This window comes from Cryptomeria japonica, chromosome 9 (assembly GCF_030272615.1).
Source record: "Cryptomeria japonica chromosome 9, Sugi_1.0, whole genome shotgun sequence".
NCBI classification, from domain to species: Eukaryota; Viridiplantae; Streptophyta; class Pinopsida; order Cupressales; family Cupressaceae; genus Cryptomeria; species Cryptomeria japonica.
Genome location: NC_081413.1, coordinates 550,747,296 through 550,768,772, shown reverse-complemented (window position 1 = coordinate 550,768,772; position 21,477 = coordinate 550,747,296). Strand labels below are relative to the sequence as shown.

The following is a 21,477-nucleotide window of genomic DNA, read 5'->3' as shown; positions in this document are numbered from 1 at the left end:
AAAGTATTTTACCTTGTGCATGTTGATTGTGGAAATGTTTTGATTGTTTTATATCAAATATAAACAACACCTTGGAAATATATTAATGCTGATATTTTGAAGAAAACATAAAAAAATAACAATAATTTATAAATTTATATTCATATAATCTATTAATTAATTTAAAAATAAATATATTTATAAATTTATATGTACGTACATACATACATACATGCATGCGTGCATCATACATGCATGCATTCATACAAACATTCATGCATACATTCATACATACATGCATGCATACATACATACATGCATGCATGCGTACATACATACATACATACATATGTATGTATGTACGTACATACATATCCTCTTCTTGACACTTGTCATTGTACAATGCACTTAAGTCATATGTACAGATTCCAGAAACATAGATATGAGGTCAGTGGTTCCACAGGAAGTGGATACTGACTGTTTTTTTACTACAAACAAAAAAATACTAACTGTTAATCTCAGCTTCAAGCACCTCCACCAATCATCTTTCAGTGCCTCCTGCTCCTCCATCATACCATGGAGAATCTGAATGATGGAGGTGAAACAGATGAATTTTGGATGCTCCTCTAGTATAGGAAATGTGAATATACAGAGTGAAATATATACATAATGTGAATGGTAAATCCCACTTTATTATATACTCAATTCTTGTGTACATCAGTATCACCAAACTCGGAAGAAACATAATGGGAACTTTCTAAAAAAGATGCATACATAAAGACATGTGGTGACCAAAAATTACTGGTTTGATAACTGTTGACAACCATGAATTGACTAGTCTTCAACTAATCAAATGAAAACTAAGCTTTGTTTGGACATTTGACAAAATAAGTGGGCTAACATATACTTTTTTCCAGTACATTTTCATTTCTGGGCTACTACAAATTTAGATGCCACAACTAAAGGTTTGCTCTTTTGTCAATTTTACCTGGGACTTGCACCTTGGTTCGTCTAGTTGGGCCTCCCATATCAAGTGTGTTGGATATGGTTATTTATCCAATTTTAACAGTTTATCATGTCTGAAGATTTGAACTTGTTGCTCTGCTATGGAAGCCCTAGTACTTTACCACTTGAGCTCATCGGATTCAAGTGAGTGAGCTAGCATCTTTATTTATCTTATCTCTAGCCAAACAATTACAATATAAACAGAGCACACAAAATATAAAACTAATGCAAAATGGTTGCCTACATCTAACCCCCTTGCACACATGAAAACTTGTTGGCACCTCAATTGACAATCCATTACCAAGGTTGTGTGGCACAATAATTCTTAATGTGGTTGCTTTATTGTCACAAATGGTAATTCACTAGAGGTTGCTTAAAGATATTAGTTTTCTTCTTGCCTCTTCTTTTCTGGAATAAGTAATTGAAAATCAACTTCAAAATCAAAACAGTAAAATTTGCTTATCTTGAAAAATTGACAGACCCAAAACAAACTTGCTAGCATCACTTGCTTACGTGATTCAGCAGCTATTGATGTCACCCGGTTTATTTCTGGTAGGCTTGTTTCTGATGTTACTTTTTCAATTTTATATTATCTATCTTTTTACTGACATCACCTTGTAGGTCTCTTGAGATTAACTGCAAACTTACCAACATCACCTGAAGGTCATGTTGGCCGAGTTAACCTCCAAGTTGGTTGACATCACTTGCAAGTCTATACTGCTTGCCAATTTCTTGTGTGTTGTCTGCTCTTTGAAACTGAGCTCTTTAAAATAAGGGGGTTTTCTGAAATAAAATCAAAACCTACCATTTTAGCCTATCAAATGCATCTCTGATCTTTCTAGTTCAGATCTGTTTTCTTAATTCCCTATTCAAATAAGCGATTTCAGTATGGGAAGGGAACTAACCTAGTGTTCTCTAGGTTTAAAACCATTTTTTTGGGAAAATTATCCTTTATTCACTTGTCATGATTTTTGTATTTTCCTCTTCTATCTTTTGCTATTCGCTTTTTTCATTTAGATGGAGAACTACTTTTGTAAAGGGAAACTCATATGCCTGTTGAGTTCCTTATTCATTTTTCATGATAAATGACTTTTTGTACACTCTGTTTTTATGCTGAAAGACATTTTCAATTTTACGTTACTTTGACTAGAATTTTAATAACTTGTTTGGAGGAAACTAAATTACCCATGAATTTAAGAGGTGTGTGGTTTGACAAGTTGGCAGGGATGAACTGAAGGTTTTTGCAGGGGAGGTGGTTAGATTTGGAAACCATTGCAGAGATCCGCAGTGGCATCAACTGGACCGCTACTTTGAAAAGTAACATTGATACCTTAGACTAGTTGAACCTTGAAACAGATCAATTTTTGCTCGTTATTAAAGCATCTCAGAGATGTCTTACTTATTTGGTGCACATAATGTAATATAACTGGTGTATTCATATGTTCAGGTTGGGTAGGGAAATTCCAATACAGAAACAATCAAAGGCTGATGCTGAAGCAGTGATGCAAGAGTTGATGACTTTAGCACAAAATACAGCTGTATGTGGGCTAAATTTTATTGAATTACAAACAAAGAAGGGCTATATATGTTGTCTTTTAAAGTCTAAATAGTAGAATTCATTTATAAATAATAGCATGTTGAGCTGTACTGGTTTAATTGGTTTGCTTTGGAAACTTTACAAGCACAAATGCTAAGAAATACCATGGTTATGCACTCTCTGTGTACATTTTGATATATTATCATAATCTGGTGCAAAAAACAACATTTTGTTTTTTGTCTTTTGTGAAGGAAAGAGAGATCTTTGAATAACAGTCATCCTACCAGATTATATACCAAGTCATATAATTCGCCACATTCTATCAAAGAAATTCAATATCTGTCACATTTAATTAGAAACCACCAAAAATTGCTGATATTTGTTCAAAAAAATCATCTATACAAACATGCACAAATTCAATTGGAAAAGTCATTTTAATTTACTAATCAAAGTTTTTAGTTTGAGGGTTTTTATTTCCCAGATTTTCATTTTCTTCAAATCTATTGTTTGGGTGATTTTCTGTTGAGGTTTTTGTTTAGGGATTTTCTGTTAGGGCTTTTTGCTTAGGTCGACTCACTATTTGGGGACTGGGTGGTTGGCTGTTAGGGGTTTCCTCTTTTCTCTTTTCTGTTGAATGCTGCTGCTGTATTGTTGTTAAATCTTCTCTGTGTTCTAGCGATTCTGCTGTTGTACTTTACTTTGTTCCTTGACTGCTTTGCTACTGTTCTTCAATCCTCATTGACTATTTTGTTGCCATATTCTTGATTCTCCTGCTGCCATCTTTTCATCCCATGGTACTGTCTTCTTTTTCATTTTGCTGTGTAGTTCCATTCTCGCCCTGTTATTCAAAAAACAAATTTATAATCCTTATGTATTTATTTATATACTGTAACTTTATATTAATAACAAATATTCAAGGTTTATCTTTTTATATTAAAAAGTATAAGTTTGTGTTTAGATTAACATAACTTTATATTAGTAATGCTAAGAGGCTTTCCGCAGTGGCAGCAAGGCTTGGATCATCATGTTGTGACCATGTAAATAAAAAAAAACACGTTTGACATATATTTAAAAAAAACAAAAAACTAAAACTATAAAATAATTCTTATGTAAATAAACTAAAATAAAATAGCTCCAGTAAAATATCTTTCAAGTAAATAGAAAGACAACTTCAAATAAAAGTATAAAACTAAAGTAAACAATGTAAACAAAATAAAAATAATTCTTAAATAGTACTAAAGTAAAATAAAATAACTCAATAGTGACATCTCTTGGCATTTTTTAGATAGATGTATTTAAGATATCTATACTAATATAATATATTTTATATTTAAGATTTAAAAATTATGAATAGTGAATTTTTATATTAAATAGAATATGAATTAATAATTATAAATATCAGTGGTTTTAGTTTTATTTTTTTACTGATTGGTTAACTTGATTGTCAATAATATATATATCTATTTTAGTGCCACCATTCGTCATATTTTTTGTCCTTTTTTTTTTTATATTTATATTCTTCGAATTTAGATATCCATTTTTTCATAATTTTTATTAGTTGATGAACTAGTTTGAAAATTATTTCTTTCTGAACTCAAACATGAACATGAACCTCATAGCTTGGTTATATATAAAAGGTTTATTTTTGAGGTTCTTATTAATCACATAATAGATTATTAACCATAGAACAGACATTGTATCGTATTCTACTTCTGGTGAGGACTACGGTTGGACTTTTTTCCTTCTCTTTCAGGATGAGTTCTTGCTTTTCCACTTCAGATGCCTCCTATTTCATCTCTCTATTCCTCTCTTTTGTTGGGGTTCCTAACCTCACTATCATTTGGTATTAATGCTTATTGTTCTTACATGGTTAACTAAAAAGAATAGAAATATGCTTATGCTGTACTCCAGCCATTTTGGAATAAGCTTTTTCTTGACAGTCCTGACAGCCCTTGCTAAAATTGGCTGGATGATTTACCTGTAGTTATGTTAACCTACTTCATTCATAAATGGACATCAGTTTAATTTCTTTCTTTCGTTTTGCAACATCTTGTCTAGACTTATGTCTTCATTCAGCTTACTATTGTTTTCGTTGACATATCTAGTAATCCAACATGCTAAACAACTTTTCTGATAGCATTTTAATCATATGATAAGCTATTCATAAAACAACATTCTCAAGTTCGAGCCACTGCTTCAGTAGATCAACAAAGAAGTCGTATACAAAGTAGAAAGTTTTAAGATAGAGTTGGTTATCCTGTTTAAGAGCATCCAATTCATGCTTATTGTTAGTTTGCTTCATGCAATTTTTGGTTTTGGCTGACTCTTTAGCTTTAAAAGTTATCTTGACAACCTTTGTCTATTTTTTTGCATTTATGTAGGGATTCTCTATGTTAGTGCTTGTACTTCAAATGTTATATCACTCACCAATATTTGGTACCTGATGAATTTTTGTTTCCCTCACATGTATATGAGTAGACACAACAACAACCTATTATTGGCTGCATGACCCAATTTATGACTTGTCCTTGTCTTGAATACAAATTCTAATGGACTTTCTTGTTTGTTAATTGAATTCTTTAAAGAATTTGAATGCATTTAAACTTGGGATTTTTTTTCATTCTCAGATCATTCTAGATAACTGTATGTTGAATTATTCTGCTAAAATCTTTAATTAGGACTTGGAATGAGTGATTTAGTATGAAAAATGAATGCTGAAATTTATCTCCACAATCACAGGGAAGATTGTAAGATCTGTGGTGACAGGAACTTGTGGGTTCTATGGGTCGATAGGTGCCCCATTAAGCACATGTATAAACAGTCAGGCAGTTGAGGTATGGGTTTTAGGTATATATCTCTGTAAATTATGGATTACAGCTCATGCTTGTCTTTAAAGACTAAATCACCTTAATCTTAATGGTATTGGCTGCCAAAGTTAGTAGCTGCTATGCATGTTAGAAAGTCTGAGGCTAGATGATATAGCCTGATATGATAACAATGAAACTTAACATGGGCAGTACTTTGAGAAAAAACTTCAGCATGTCTTCGAAAGAATAAATTAACATGATATTTGAATACCCAGTTAGTCAAGTCTCAAAGTAAGGTCAATCATTTGTTATTTTTCAAATTCTCTAGTTTCCCCTTTTCACCGAGTCAACATGTGTGGGGCCCACAAGCCCATTTCTATACTTCTTAGTGGGTTGAGGGGTGATTGCTAGAGAAGTATATATATTGGTGAGGATTCGTTTTGTTCATTTGTCAATCATTTCCTATATTTTAATGAAATTTCCTAGATTTTATGAGGTCAGTCAGACGGGCGATCCTCACCATTACTATCCTCAGAGGGGATTTACCCAAAGATGACCTTTTCACTGTGACCTTGTTCATGCCCTTGGAGATTTTTAAGTGTGCATGTCCATTAAAAGTGCCTAGGGCTTGTTCCTATTTTTAAGGGCATTTGGAGGGCAAATGTAACAGAACCCTATCATACAGCCTCTCATTGGATTACGATATGAGCCAGCTATGCATGAGTGTTTCTCAAGCTATGATTGATTCACTAATGAAAGGTTAAGGTTTATTGGTTACTTGGTCAATTTAATGTTATAAGTTTTGAACACTTGGGTGAAAACTTGAATTGCATGGATTTTCTTACATTTTTTGAAATTTATTATAAATGTTTTGGGCATGATTTGCAAACTCAGACTTGGAGAGTACTTGGCAAGCCCAAAATTTTTGACTCAGCAAAAACTCAGCAAATATTTGACAAAAACTTGGAAAATTCAAAATTCTTAACAAAAACTCAGCAAAAACTAGGTAAATACTTGACAAAAATTCAAATTTCGTAAAAAAACTTATATTTCTGGCAAAATTCAATTTCAAAATGCATTAAATTAAAAATTGACCTCTCAAAAGAGAAAATGCATGGTTTATAGCCAAAAAAAACATGTCAAAACTGCATTTTAACGAGCAATTTTCCCATGTTGGTATTTTTATCCATATTTTTCCCTTGTCTATAAATTCTCGCGAGTTAAACTTGTAAAAACTTGTGGAGCTAAAAAACAGAGTACGTGGCAACTCAGAGAGTACTTGCAGAGTGGGTAACACTCTAGCTTAGTAAAATGCTAAAATCAAACACACAAAACCTTTGGCTTTAATTGCTTGTTTTTCACATCACGATGGATGATGACAGATTCGCTTGACCAGCTGCAAGCAAGTGGGATCTGGACGCGTCTATTCTGGCTCCAAAACGATAGTACGAATTGACTAACACGTGTGTTAGTCGCGCGTTTTACACCGTCGATTTTGCAATTAACTGCTGCGATTGACTAACCTGTCGCTAACACGCTGTACGAAAGGTCTGTTTTGGAGCCAGAATAGATGCGGCCGTGGGATCTTGTATATGCATAGATTGTCAATGCATTGTCTTTAACTTTGCCAGTAAACTGTTATTTCCAATTGATTTGCCTTGTCTCTTCCTAAGAATGCTTTGCTTCCAACTGTTGGCATTGACAAGAATGGGTTTTGAAATGTTTCAACTGGGATCTGTCTTTGAGTAGCGACCTTGGCTGTTTTTGGGACTTGTTTTGGCGTGGAGCTGAGATATATTTGGATCAATTGTTGTTGCATTTGAACAACAAACAATGTTGCTTCTTTTAGTCACCAGCAAGAGTCTGGATCTTGTACCGTTTCAAAAGTTGAAAGCCTAATTTCAATGTGGACTTTTTGCTCTCTGCACAATTCTTCTGTGGCAAATGGCATCTAATACTGTTTCTGGATGGCCTCAGCTGTATAATCTTGATGTGAATGTCATGCATTGAAAATTCCCATCAAAATTTAAATTAATAGAGGTTAGAACCATCTTGTTATGTTCTCATGGCGATTTTTTCAAATTGTCCTAGCATCATGAATATTTTATCAAATTTTTACTTGATCAATTCCAATTCAAACTTGAACATTGCTAGTACCAAATTGGTACCCCTATGAAAACTTTGCATCTCATATCTGATTTATCATTAGTATCCATGTCATTTTAGTCAGGGTATGGCCTACTTTGTCTACTAACTGTGTTCGCAGATCTTTCATGAATTGGAAATGGCAAATACGAGTTGAGCTTCCAGAGGCTGGAACATAGTTCACAAAGTCTTTTCAGTACTCCATTGAAGTGAAATAAATGTGAGTGATGATGCCATGAGGGAAAGAGGTTCAAATGGTACTTTTATAAAAATGGCAACAAGAAGTAAATGCATCATCTAAGTAAAGGGTCTCATCATTCTTGTGACACTGCTAGTCTAGCACTCTGATTCTGGTGGCAAAATGGCTAAAGCCGAAGAGATTCACAGTATCTTTTGGAGATAGAGCAGGGTAAGTGTGTCAAACTTGTACAATGGCTTTGCTATGAGAGAATGGTGATATAAATGCCAGTGTTTGGTAAAGGCACGATCAGCCTAATAAAGAAAATTGTCTTTTCAAAAAGACCTTCATAATTTTCTGAATCGATCTTAGGCAAACAATAATGTGGGCAAACAAGGGGGATGCACCAATCAGCTTTTCTAGTGATTTTCCAAGGAGAAGCAACTATTCTCATTAAACTAGAGACAGCTATCGTTTTAAGAAAACAAATGCTGTATGATAATGAGATTAATAATGCAGCAAACAATCTGAATAAAAGGCAACGAGTAGCAAAATCAAAGGATGCTGACCGATTTATCTAAAGGAAATCTGTAAGGGACGAGTTGACATTGTTAAGAGCAGTGACTAATTAATGAACAGAAAACTAAGAGTTTTTGAATTAAAGTTGGAAAGGAAACAATTCATAAGCAATCTGTAGTCAAGGAATTAGTCATCCCTTCATTCAAAGTAACCTCTTAATCTTATTCACTCTCTTCCATCTCTTAATCCTATCCCTCCATTTCACTTTAACCTCTTAATTCTATTCATTCTCCTTTAACCTCTTAATCATTCTATTCTCATTAAACTAGAGACAGCTATCGTTTTAAGAAAACAAATGCTGTACGATAATGAGATTAATAATGCAGCAAACAATCTGAATAAAAGGCAACGAGTAGCAAAATCAAAGGATGCTGACCGATTTATCTAAAGAAAATCTGTAAGGGACGAGTTGACATTATTAAGAGCAGTGACTAATTAATGAACAGAAAACTAAGAGTTTTTGAATTAAAGTTGGAAAGGAAACAATTCATAAGCAATAACCTCTTAATCTAAGCCCTTCATTCTCTTGGAGATTTCTATAAAAGAGGCTTTTCCATCCCATTTGATCATCTACATCTGGCATCTATATCTATTATGCTGGAATTTGGTTAAAGTCTTCATAGTATCCATCATTTCTTTCATCATCATACGTGCATCATCAATCAACCACACTCCATTTTTTTATGCCATCTTGGGCTAGTGCTTAATGCTGAGAGCGAATACTATTATCCACAAGGTCTTGAAAGATTGGAGAATGATGGAGTCGAGCTTATCATGCGTATGAAGTTATAACTTTGTTATTTTGTTTACGTGCACTTGATTTAGAGCTCTATTGGTGTAAACTGAATTGGAGGATTCAATTGCATATCTTTTATTTGCCTGAATCTTTGATTAGCAGTTCTCCAATTATTGAGACAGTGTTAACAAATCTTCTAGATACAATTCATATTCAGTTTGAAATTCCCAAATCTCTCATACATACATTTCCAACTCCAACAATTCAGCCAAGTGAAAGGAATTAAAAATATGGAGTGAGAGATCTTGAGACTGAGATTAAGTAAAAGCAATGAATAATGGATCCAAGAAACCTCAAATTGGAAGAGATGTGCAGTGCTAGCACCATGAATTAACATGAGGAAGTTTCCAATTTACTTTTAGAAGAAAAAATAAAAAAAATGTCAAAAGATAAATGAGGTTTAAGAAGAACAAGAAAGGGCACATTTTTTTGGATATCAAAATTCCTCTTTTGGTAATAATTTCCATGATCTGCAAGTTGCTGATTACCAATTTTCAAAGGCCAATTCAGGATTATTGAACAGAGAGATTACATTGAGTTTTTACAGTTTGCCATTAAACATGCAAAATAGATGTTAGAAAAAAGATCATAAGTTAAAGGCAAAGCTAAAGGCAGAAAATAGGGAATCGAAAGCATGTATTGTTTATCTCACGAACCCAGTATCAAAGAAAAGAACAAGTTCACTATTGAGGATAGATGAGGGACCTCAAAGATACTAACTTGATTGATTAATATCTCATGGGAGAACAATTCAGCAATGAATTGGGAATCTTTTTGAAGAAGACCTAAGAAAAATTGATGATTTATTTTGTTTGTTGAGGGAGATCTACATAACCATTTGACAATCCATTTATTTATAGTGCTCTTTGATTGCTAAAATTTCCTCATATAGTGGCATTCTAAGCAGCTTAGAGCCAATGGAGTTTATTGAAGTAGAGCAATTGACAAGATTGAAGATGATAATTGATCATGAAAGTCATATTTCGATCACAAAGGACATACAAGAAAGCTTACAAAAGAATGAAGCATTTAGTTGAAAGGAACTTCTTAGAGAACAAAGATGCACATAAACTTAGAAAGAAAGAAAGAAAGAAATTATTCAATGTTTGTGGATGACCAAAAGCAAGTTAATGGGACTTAAGAGTACAACAGTTTACAATAGAAAGTTCTAGGAAGAGAAACCTAGAAAGGCCACACAAAGGGGAAGAACAAAATAAAATAAGTACAAGAACAAGGGATCATCAACACAGGTATATTACAACTTTTAAGAATACATAAAACCATGTGACTGAAACTTTTAGTACAGTATGTTAAGCCCATGTGAAGAGATATAATGAAATTCATTAACCAATGTTGCTATATCACTTTGTTTGATGTGGTTAAGACAAAAGAGTGTGTGACCTTTGAGTTTGTTTGGTATCTCTATTCTGTTTGAGTTCTTGTGTGAGCTAATATGATCATACTAGGTTATTTTTTATTAAATAATAAATATATTTTTATTTCAAAGAGCTAAGAGCTTTGATTCATAGAGCTTACATGTGATATAGCGTGGTTGGGTTATCAATCACTAACTCATGTCAATGCATATTTCATTATTGGTGTACATTTGCTAAAGAACAAGCTAACATATTTTTAATTGTTTGTTAAATTTAATTACATGTTATCTTCTATGTACATGTTGTAAATATTTTCCATTTAAACACTTTCTACAGTTCTTGGATGAATGAGCGACTATTTTAATAATTTACACAAATTCATTCAAATGACTTGCTTGACATTACACTGTTCCTAGAACATTAATATTTTATTTGTAATCCACAGGAATTGTATCATGAGTTACATGCTTTGGATAGATTTGATCAAGATTACCGGAGAAAACTTCAAGAGGATGAATCATCAAATGAGCCCGAGAGAGGTGCAGAATCTAACTTTTGAAGTAGTTTTATAGTAATTTAGAAGAAAGCAACAAGATATTAATTCCAGCAGCATACTATTGCATTCATTGATTTTTTTTTGAATTAGTTTAACTAATTAATGCAAAGAATTAAAAATTTTCATAACAACTTTATTGTTAAAATTTAATTTTTATTTTATATAATTATAAAAATATCATTTTTTATATTCTTATTGGTTTGTGGGTGAAAATTTTATTTTTTTCTAAAAAAATACAACTTATCATACATAAAGTACATCATTTATTACTTTGGTGTCACTATCACATGTTACAGAATTTGATGACAGTGACCATAATTATTAATTATAAAAAATTTATTAAAAAAAAAACTTCAAGCAGAGTAACGGATAAATAGCCTGCTTTCCTCTTTTCTATCGGGTATTTTCCGTAGTCCTGCATAAACAAGCACGATACCCACGTCTAGTCATATCATTATGAATGCGCATTGAAAATCCCGCTAACGGTGGGGTTGAAGCACCTACAGCTATATGTATTTTGGTTTGACATTTTAAAAAATGATCATTTAATAATTTTATTAATAGAATTTCCTTCAATCATTTTAAAATTATTTTTAATTATGAAATTTGTATCTTATTTAAACATTAAGAAATATAAATATTTTTTAAAATTAAAAAATATAAACATATAATATTTTCACATGACCAAAATAAGAAATTAAAAGATTTAGTTATTGTGAAAGTAGGTATTAATAAACAGTCATTTTTTATTGGATGAAATTTCATTTAAAATGTGTTACTTTTTTTTTCTTTTGATCGATAATGGGCCGAAGCCGATAAGGTGTACATACCCTACCCCCTTATGGGATTTGACCTTGTGACCTCTCTTTCAAGAGCACAAGTTCTCCACCACTAGGCCAACTCAGGGTGTACATTTAAAATGTGATACTTGTTATTTAAGTTATTATCATTTATCTGTAAACTTATCAATCACACATTAAAATTTAATGAATATTTTGTCAAGAACATTAAAAATATTTCTATATTGAAAAACAACATATTATTATTTTCTGATTGGTAATGGGCCGAAGCCGATAAGGTGTACATACCCTACCCCCTTGTGGGATTCGAACTTGTGACCTCTCTTTCAAGAGCACAAGTTCTCCACCACTAGGCCAACTCAGGCTGTACGAAAAACAACATATTATTATTTTTGTTAATTACTATTATTTTTTTCTTAAAATGCAATTTCATTATATATTGATTTCAAAATTCTAAATTCCAATGATTTGTCTTCAGCTTATAATTATAAAATCGATTTATTAATATTAAACAAATCAATTTATTTATTAATCTTAAACAAATCAAGATCAAGATTCTTGATTATTCCTAGGGCTACCAATTTTTCCACCTTAGCCCTGCTATACAAGATAAAATATTAATTTTTTCATACATAACAATAACTTTTCACTGTTGAGCATTTATTTCCTATAAATGAACAAAAACGAACAGCTGCACATCTGCTTTGATAAGGCAATCTTTACATTTTAAATAAATAAAATGAAATTTTTCAAAAATTTAATTTCCATAGAGGAAAGTGATGGCTCTCATATTTTATATTTTATATTCGTCAATGTTACATAATAATTTATTTGTAATTTTTTAATATAACATAATTGAAATTATAATTATGTTCACCGGTTTAATTATAGTATTGTAATAAAAATATTAATTATAGTTTTGAATAATTGTTATTTTAAAATCATATTATTTTAATTATATTTTTATAATATTAACTATAACTCTTACTTGAAAAAAATAATATTAAAAATTATAATGTAATATAAATATTATAGTGAAAATTTACATTTAAAAAAAATATAATCCTAATTTAATTATAAAATCTATATAATTATAATAATAAAATTAATGTTAAACTTAATTATTAGATTAAGATTATATATTATTTTAAATATATTTATGTAATATTAATTATAATTGATCTTAATAAAATAACTATTAATAATTATAAAATTATATATTATTATTTTTTTGAAAAAGGGGTAAAGATTTATTCAATCAAGGGGATGACCCTTTGGTGAAATGGTGGGGCTTCTTGCCTGTAGTGCCGACAACCTAGGTTCAAACCCCCACGGGTTCGTCTCTACCGTGTTAAAAATGGAGTACCCTTACCTTGGGGAGAACCTTGGAGAAATAGTGGGGCTTCTTGCCTGTAGTGCTTACATCCTTGGTTCAAACCATAATTTACATGCGAACCCACGGAGACCAGGCAACTGAAACCCTTGACCATGGACGAAAAGCGCAGGGGTATATTTGCTCTTGGAGCGATGAAGCCAATGTTTTTCTTCCTCTTAACACTTCAAGAGCCAGAACTTCCATTGGGAATCAATCATTTGCCAGATCAGAAGGAAACTCTCAAAGAGTCGCCCAATCACGCCCAAATAACCTTGAAAATCCATACTCGAATGGCAACCAATGGCCAATAAACCAACAAAAATGGAAGGAAAACGGTTTCAGATGGAACAGCAATGGTTGGTTCTGTAATGCGAGGCATCCTGCGTCGGATTTAGCACAAAATTGGCATCCAATCACCAAAAACATTTCAGGTGAGGAACTGAGGCAATCCAACCCGATTATGCATGATCGAAACAGTGGAAACCACTACTTATCAAGGGATGGGCGATTCAGGCAAGACACGAAGTCGAGAGCAGAGCAGGCCAAAAATTGGAGATCTAACCACCAACCTAACCCTAAATTTGATCAAAAAAGGTATTAAGATTTTAGGGGCAAGCGACAATTCTCAAACTCTCGCTTTCAACCCAATCCGGTAAGAAAGACCTTTAGACCTACCATTTTTTTGGATGATAATAAGATTAATATTGCTAGGTCAAGTTTGCAAGATTTTTGCTTCTTTACCAAATGGCGAGGTGGAAAATGGTGAAAAGGATGCTTCGAATCTTGGTGTAGATTAAATTGGGGGGATGACATAAACATCAACATCCTCCTAGATGGCTTTTACATGATTGAATTTATGAAAAAGGAAGACAAATGGAAGGCCAGGAATAAGGGAGCTTACTTTTTGGATGGAATCGAAGTCCATATCATTGATTGGTAGCCAAATTTTAATCCCCGGCATCATCACCTTCCTAGTAGTAGGGTATGGATAAGGTTCTACAATTGCCCCTCAGATTATTGGCATATAGATATCATTAAAGATATATGTAAAAGCCTTGGATCCTTCGTTTCTGTGGATGATATTTTGGAAGATAAGTTATGGGGAAGTTTTATCAGAGTTTGCATTAACACTCAACATTTTTCCAAGATTCCTAAAGAAATAAAAATTATGGGCACGGGAAAGGTATGTATTCAAAAAATTGATAGGGAAGACCAGTTACATATCTGCCCTAAATGTTTCTCCCTAGACCATGTTGGGCTAGATTGTGATGTAACGGCTACAATTCAGAAAAGCCACGCCTGTATGCAATTTCCCTTTATGGAAGAACTTCTTACAGAATCACCTAAGGAGAAGGAACCAATTCTTGATGAAGTAGATCCTAGGGATACTGAGCAAGATAAGACCAACCTGCTTATTGAGGCTATCCCTGTTAATTGGGCACCTCCCTCTGTTGAACCCCAAAGTCAAGATTACATGAAAGGGAGCCCTCTCGCATCACAAAACTTATTGGAACAAGCAAAAGTATTACAAATAGATATTCAATCTCAACTTGCAGCTTCATCCAAATAGCATAGTATGGAAAAGGTCAGTTGGCATTTAATGTTACTACTAGTCCCCCACATGAAACCTCCTTTGTAGAACCTCAGATCATGGGAAAGAAGGAAATAATTCTGGAGGAGAGAGAAATCGAATCCTCTGCCTCGTAATGGGAAGAAGATTTTGACCCAGATGCAACAATAATCATGGATATGACTGTTAAAGGTTTAGAAAAAACAACCTCCAACATGAAAGAGCCAAATATAAAAACCAATGGCAAAAGGGGAAGGAAGTCGAGGTATACTATGCTGAAAATTGTTGGCTCAGCAAATGGGCAAAAAAAACTTAATTTAGGGAAGGGCATTACCCTTCCCCATGAGCAATGAGACTCCTATCTTGGAATGTCAGGGGCATAAATGCCCCTGACAAATGGTGCTTAATCAAGCGTCAAATTGATGAGACTAAAGGCGATGTTTGGGTGCTGCAAGAAATAAAATGGAACCAAGATGAAATTGACAAAAGATTGAGGTCTTGGAAGCATTGGCATGGATTGTTCAGGCATTTTGAAGGTGCTTCGGGTGGTTTGGGAATACTTTGGAATCCCATGACTGTGAAAATATCACTCGTAGGAGAAGATAAATTCTGGCAACACTGCGTAGTAACCCATCTATGTAATAATGAAAGTTTTATTTTATTCAATGTTTATGGACCAACAACTAGTATGGAAAAGAGAAGATTATGGGATTTGCTAACTAACAAACTTCAGTCTATTAATGATGGACTTTGTATTTTGGCTGGGGATTTTAATGCTATTTTGGCTGAATCGGAAAAAAAAGGAGGCATAAAGAGGCTTGGCACTACTAAAAAAGATTTTCAAAACTTTGTGGACCTGAACCACTTGATGGATATTATTCCCAACAATGGTTCCTTTACTTGGACTAATAGGAGAATAGGTTTCACAAATATTGCAGAGAGATTGGATAGGTTCTTGATGGCTGGAAATTGGTTTGGGCAAAACAGGCTGATAGAATCATCAATTCTGTCTCTGGTTGGCTTTGACCATTATCCCATAAGCTTGACGATCTCGAGGGGGCAATTAGTGGGAGGTGCTCCGTTTAGGTTTGAAAAGATGTGGTTTAGAGATCCATCTTTACACAATCTCATTTCGTTGTGGTGGAATGAGCTTGAACTTGGTAATCATTCTAGGCTCTTCAAGCTAAATCAGAAACTCAGGTATATAAAGACAAAAGTCAAAGAATGGAATCTTAATCAATTCAAGGATATCCATAAGGAAAAAATCAGAATCACGACAGAATTAGAAGATGTGACTAACTCTGTCATTAACTTTGGAATGGATGAGACTTTGTTTCAAAAGGAGAATAGTCTAAAATCTGATCTAAATGAGATCCTTCGAAGAGAGGAAATTCATTGGAGACAAAAATCCAGGGATCTATGGCTTAAAGATGGAGACAGAAACACAAGTTTTTTCCACAGGTCTGCTATAGCCAATTGAAACAGAAACAAATTTTCTGAGATAAAAAGATTGGACGAGAGCACTGCTAATAATCAAGAAGAAAATTCCCAGGAAGCAATAAACTATTTTGAAAACCTCATGAATGGGGTTAGTCAGACTGACCAAGAAGCAAAAAATAGAATCCTAAACTCAATACCTTCATTGATCAAGGAGAGCCAGAGTAAAGAACTTTTCAAAGTAATCACTGAGGAGGAGGTCAAAAAAGCAACCTTCCAACTTAATCTGGATAAGACTCTGGGCCCAGATGGCTTCTCTGCAGCCTTTTTTCAAATTTTTTGGGACATTATTAAATTGGATCTGTTTCGAGCAGTAGAGGAATCTCGGAAAAAGATGACAATGCTTGGAGCAATTAATCATACTTTCTTGGCTCTTATCCCAAAAAAGAAAAACCCTGATAAAATGAGCGACTTCAGACCAATCTCTCTTTGCAACACAGTCTACAAGATCGTGACAAAGATTATTGCCAATAGACTGAAGCCAATCTTAAATCAGGTCATCTCAGAGGAACAAAGTGGTTTTGCTCCGGGCAGGTCGATTGTAGATGGAATAATTACTGCCCATGAAACTTTACACACGACAAGAAAAACAAAGACTTCTTGCATGATACTTAAGTTGGATATTTTAAAGGCTTATGATATGGTAGATCGGGAATTTTTAACTGATGTTTTAAAGAAGTTTGGCTTTTGCAATGATTGGATTGCATGGGTTAAGAACTATTTAGGCTCCTCTAAATTCTCGGTGCTAATAAATGGTTCATCACATGGCTTTTTCCCTGCATCAAAAAGAATTCGCCAAGGTGACCCAATGTCTCCATTTCTGTTTATAACCATGGCTGAAGCTCTTGGAAGATCAATTAGAGCCCTTCAACTGGAGGATTGCCGGAAAGGTGTCAAGGTGGCGAATGGGATTGAAAACTCAACACATTTACAATTTACTGATGACACGATCCTTTTTGGAGAAGCAAGTAGAAGGGAGGCAAAAACAATTAAAACATGCCTGGATGATTACTGCAAAGCCTCAGGCCAAAAAATCAACTGGAGTAAATCAGAAGTCTTCTTTATCAATTCTAATCCGACCCTACAAGGTGTACTCTCGAGAATATTGAATCTTAGAGTTGCAAATTTTCCAGGGAAATTTCTTGGAATACCCCTATTTATAGGAAGCAACAGGATAGACTATTGGAAGCATTTAATAGAAAAATGCAAGTCTAAACTTGAAATATGGAAAGGAAAATGGTTATCATCAGCTGGAAGGCTTATGATGATAAAATCTGTTCTGTCAGCACTTCCGGTTTTTTCAATGGCATGTCTAAGGTTACCCTCGACTATAGAAGATGAGTTGACTAAGATCATGAGGAATTTCTTATGGAACGGCTCAGAGGAAAAAGGAAAATTCCCTTTAATTGCTTGGAAAAATATTTCACTACCGAAATCAGCAGGGGTAGCTGGTATCAGACAAGTCTCTACAATGAACCTTGCCATGGGAGCCAAATTAGTCTGGGAGATTTGTAAGGGTGGAAGCTAGAAATTGGTGAGGATTCTCAAAATGAAATACCTAGACTCAATGGAACCCAAAAGGATACTCACAATTGCTAATCCAACTCGAGGATCGGCTATTTGGAATTTTTTGCTAGATTGCAGAGATATTATCAATGATCAGGCCTCCTGGGAAATCAGGAATGGAAAAAGTGCATCCTTTTGGCATGATTCCTGGGGTGGTAAGGACATCTTAAGCCTGAATCCAGCATTGCAGGCGGTAATGAGAGAAACATGCAACCTTCTGGGGCCAAAAGGTCTGTGACTACGGTTTTATCTCTAATGTGAATGGTTTTAACAAATGGAATTGGAAGTCTGTAGATCCTCTAAACCTTGATCAAGATCAGAAAGACTTATTCAATAAAATCATCAAGGAAAGAATAATCTGTCCATCTCCTGAAGATGACATTATAAGATGGTGTGGCTCCTCAGATGGCAAATATAAGGTTTGCTTCGGTTACAAGTTTACAGAAGCTGCAATAGACAGAAAAGAATGGCTGGTAAATCTCTTTTGGCATAAACACCTACTCCCTAAAGCAGGGTCCTTTGCTTGGTTAGCCTACCAAAAAAAGATCTTAATAGGGGATAGATTGAGGAAAATTGGAATCCTGGGTCCAAGCAGATGCGTCTTATGTCGTCAAGAGGAGGAAAATATGGATCATCTCCTTCTGCTCTGCGAATATACCAACAAATGTTGGTGGCATTTCATGGGGAAGCGAAAGCTGCAATGCCCATTCCCAAGAGGTTTAGATGAATGGTTCCAGACATGTTCCAAAGCCAAAAAAAAGCACTATTTGGAGATATTTATAACATCCTTCCCTCATTAATAATATGGGAGACTTGGAAGGAGCGTAATCAAAGAATTTTCCATGACAAAGAAATGACATCAGTTTCCTTATGTGGGAAAATTGAAAAGAGTCTTATAGAACTAATGAATGAAGCTTCTAAGTATAAAACTCTGAAACAGAATATGTTCACAGACTGGGATTCAAAATTAAGAATTACCCTACCAGGCCTTGTAATTCCGGCCCTTTTTGGAAATGGGAATCAATAGGCAGCTAGTAATCCGAGGTTGTATGTTAAGTGGGAACCTCCTGAGGATGGGTGGCTCAAAATTAACTTTGATGGTGTGTCTTCTGGAAATCCAGGCCAGAGTGGTATTGGTTGTATAGTAAGAGATGCCCAGGGAATACGCATCAACGAAATCGCAAAAGACATAGGCGTGGCAACAAACAATGAAGCAAAATTTAGAGCAGCGTTGCATAGCGTGCAATTGAGGGTGGAATTAGGTATTCAAAGAATACATCTGGAAGGCGACTCTTTGAATGTCGTTAATGCTATTCGTTGGAAATCGACACCAAGTTGGCACCTCAATCAGTGGCTACGGCCAATCTTGGCACTATTGGAGAAAGTGGAGGAGTTCCGTATTAGCCACGTATACAGGGAAGGTAATGTAGAAGCGGATAGACTATCTAAATTTGCATTATGCGATGGTCACGACATCCTTGGCTTGTGACAATCTCATCATCAAGTGACATGAACTACCTCGCTAAGTAATGACTTGAAAATAAGGTTTCTGACGGCGTGATGTATTAATAATGATGCATTCTATCAAAATCCATGAATACTTCGTGCGGCACGAGTAAGATTGTTCTTGATTTCTGAGATAATGGATGGGTTGTCACGTTAAATAGAGGTAAAATCCCTCATTCAAACACCTCATCTCTTGTTTCTTTCTATGCGAAGACATGGAAACACCCATCCTGTTGGAAGCTACCTGCAGGCAGATGGCCTTCCTAGGGGAAGTTACGGATAAGAGATTGTTGGAGGTTCTCAACTCTAAGCATCCTCTAATTCTGTATAGCGTTACAAAAGTCTTGGGCGAAGAATTTCTTAAGGCATACCATAGATACAGAACAAATGCCAACATTGCTGCTTTCTTTTTAGCAATGCTTCTCTACATGGGTGTATCCAAGCAATTGGCGAAGAAGATCACTGAGATGACCTTCAAACACAGGTGGTTAGGAGCTATAGACGCAGCGCTGGACAATGTGGACGATAATCTCAGAACCCCTATGCCACAAAATTTTTATGTCCCTTGGGAATGGAGCGAAGGTTAGAAAATATGGCTTCCTCCAATATCCCAACCGTCTACATTCTCTGAAGCCTACTTCACCAAATAGTTAGCCACTCTATTCCACTCTCTGGGGATATGACAAAAAGAGACAGTACAAGGAACTACACAGACTCAAAATTTGTCTAACCACCGAAGTTAATTGCCAGCTAACATCATCCAAACTTTGTTTGTTCAGCATCTCCACAACAATCTGAGAATTTGACTCACAAATAATAATCCTCCATCCTAAAGAATACCCTCTCTCAACTACAATCTTAATAGCAAGAGCCTCCATCAAATTATTAGAGTGCTGACCTTTATAAATAGAGAAGAAAAAAACACCACCACCATCATTACCTCTACCTCTACCTCCAATACCAGCATGTCCTGGGTTCTCACAAGAGGATCCATCCATATTAATCTTCAAGACCCCAACAGGAGGAGGTATCCACCTCCCATCTCTACAAATCCTTTGCTTAACATAACGGGGTCTTTTGCCAACGGTGCAACCCACTCTACAACCCCCCAAGTTCAAATTCCTTACAATAGCATAATAACCAGGATGAATGCGTTCAGACATATCACACTTTGCAGAGATAGTCTCTTGAAGCCTGCTAACTATCTCCTGCCACAATTGAAAACTCCCCAATTTGGAGTCACAAAAAACCCTACGGTTTCTTTCCAACTAAAGGTTCTAGATAATAAAAGTAGGCCCAATAGCCCAAGCCACTTGAAGAAAAGATGTCTTCGCTGGAGGTCTGCCCAAACTCTCCCAGCATTCAAGTAAAGAGGTAGCATGAATGCAGGCATGTTGCCATGCCACCCACCACTTATGCCAGATCTCTCTAGAGAAAGGGCATAGAAAAAACAAATGGGAGCCGCATTCCTGACTGTGCAAACAAAGAACACAAATAGAGGGTCCCTGAAAACCTCTCTTGCGAAGATTCTCCCATGTGAGGCATTTCCTCTGAGCAACCAACCATAAGAAAAAATTACATTTGGGCCAAGAAGAGTTGTTCCATACCTTCCACCAAGGCACATCTGCTATACCATACAATTGCCTGTCTAACAAGCATAACCTTCAGCAACAGTAAATTTCCTTTTGGGCTGGGACTCCAAGCTAGAGTGTCTCTCTCTTTAAGGGAGTTGCATAACCTACACTCCAAGATATTAGCTAGTTCAGCACGATCCTCAACAGAGCCACCCAGGGGCCACTCATGTGGCTCCTTCCAACAAGTCACCTCCACTTGACTTGTATGCCTAACCATTTTAAAATTCTCCACCTTAACCCACCCAACATTAGTAAAAATATTGCAAAGGGATTGAAGCTGCGGGAAACTAGAAAGAATAGGAGGGTGACCATCCTAAGAGTCTTGCCAAAACAAAGCATCAGAGCCTTTGTTACAGATCCAGAAAAGACCCTCCTTAATAAGCTGAGCTCCCTTCTTAAGAGTGTCCCAGGTACAAGGCTCTTGCCCGTCAAAGCAAGACGGGCACATCATGACTATTAGCCCCTGAAAGGTACTTGTAGGTTAGAATCTTAGCCTAGTCTTGATTCTGATTGTTGCACCACCTCCAATACAACTTGGCCGCCAAGGCCTTAACAATAAGAGCAATAGCCC

The 21,477-nt window shown here is 35.1% G+C and overlaps 1 protein-coding gene across 2 annotated transcripts in view; it reads left to right on the top strand.

Annotated features, from left to right (window-relative positions):
* Positions 1–21,477, top strand: part of LOC131060971 (protein PSK SIMULATOR 1) — a 141,019-nt gene that overhangs the window by 22,184 nt on the left and 97,358 nt on the right. For both annotated transcript variants that reach the window (XM_057994462.2, XM_057994461.2), the window contains exons 3-5: positions 2,209–2,301; positions 2,432–2,522; positions 10,848–10,941. In XM_057994462.2, the coding sequence (XP_057850445.2) occupies positions 2,209–2,301; positions 2,432–2,522; positions 10,848–10,941 (278 nt within the window). The remainder of the gene's footprint in view (positions 1–2,208; positions 2,302–2,431; positions 2,523–10,847; positions 10,942–21,477) is intronic.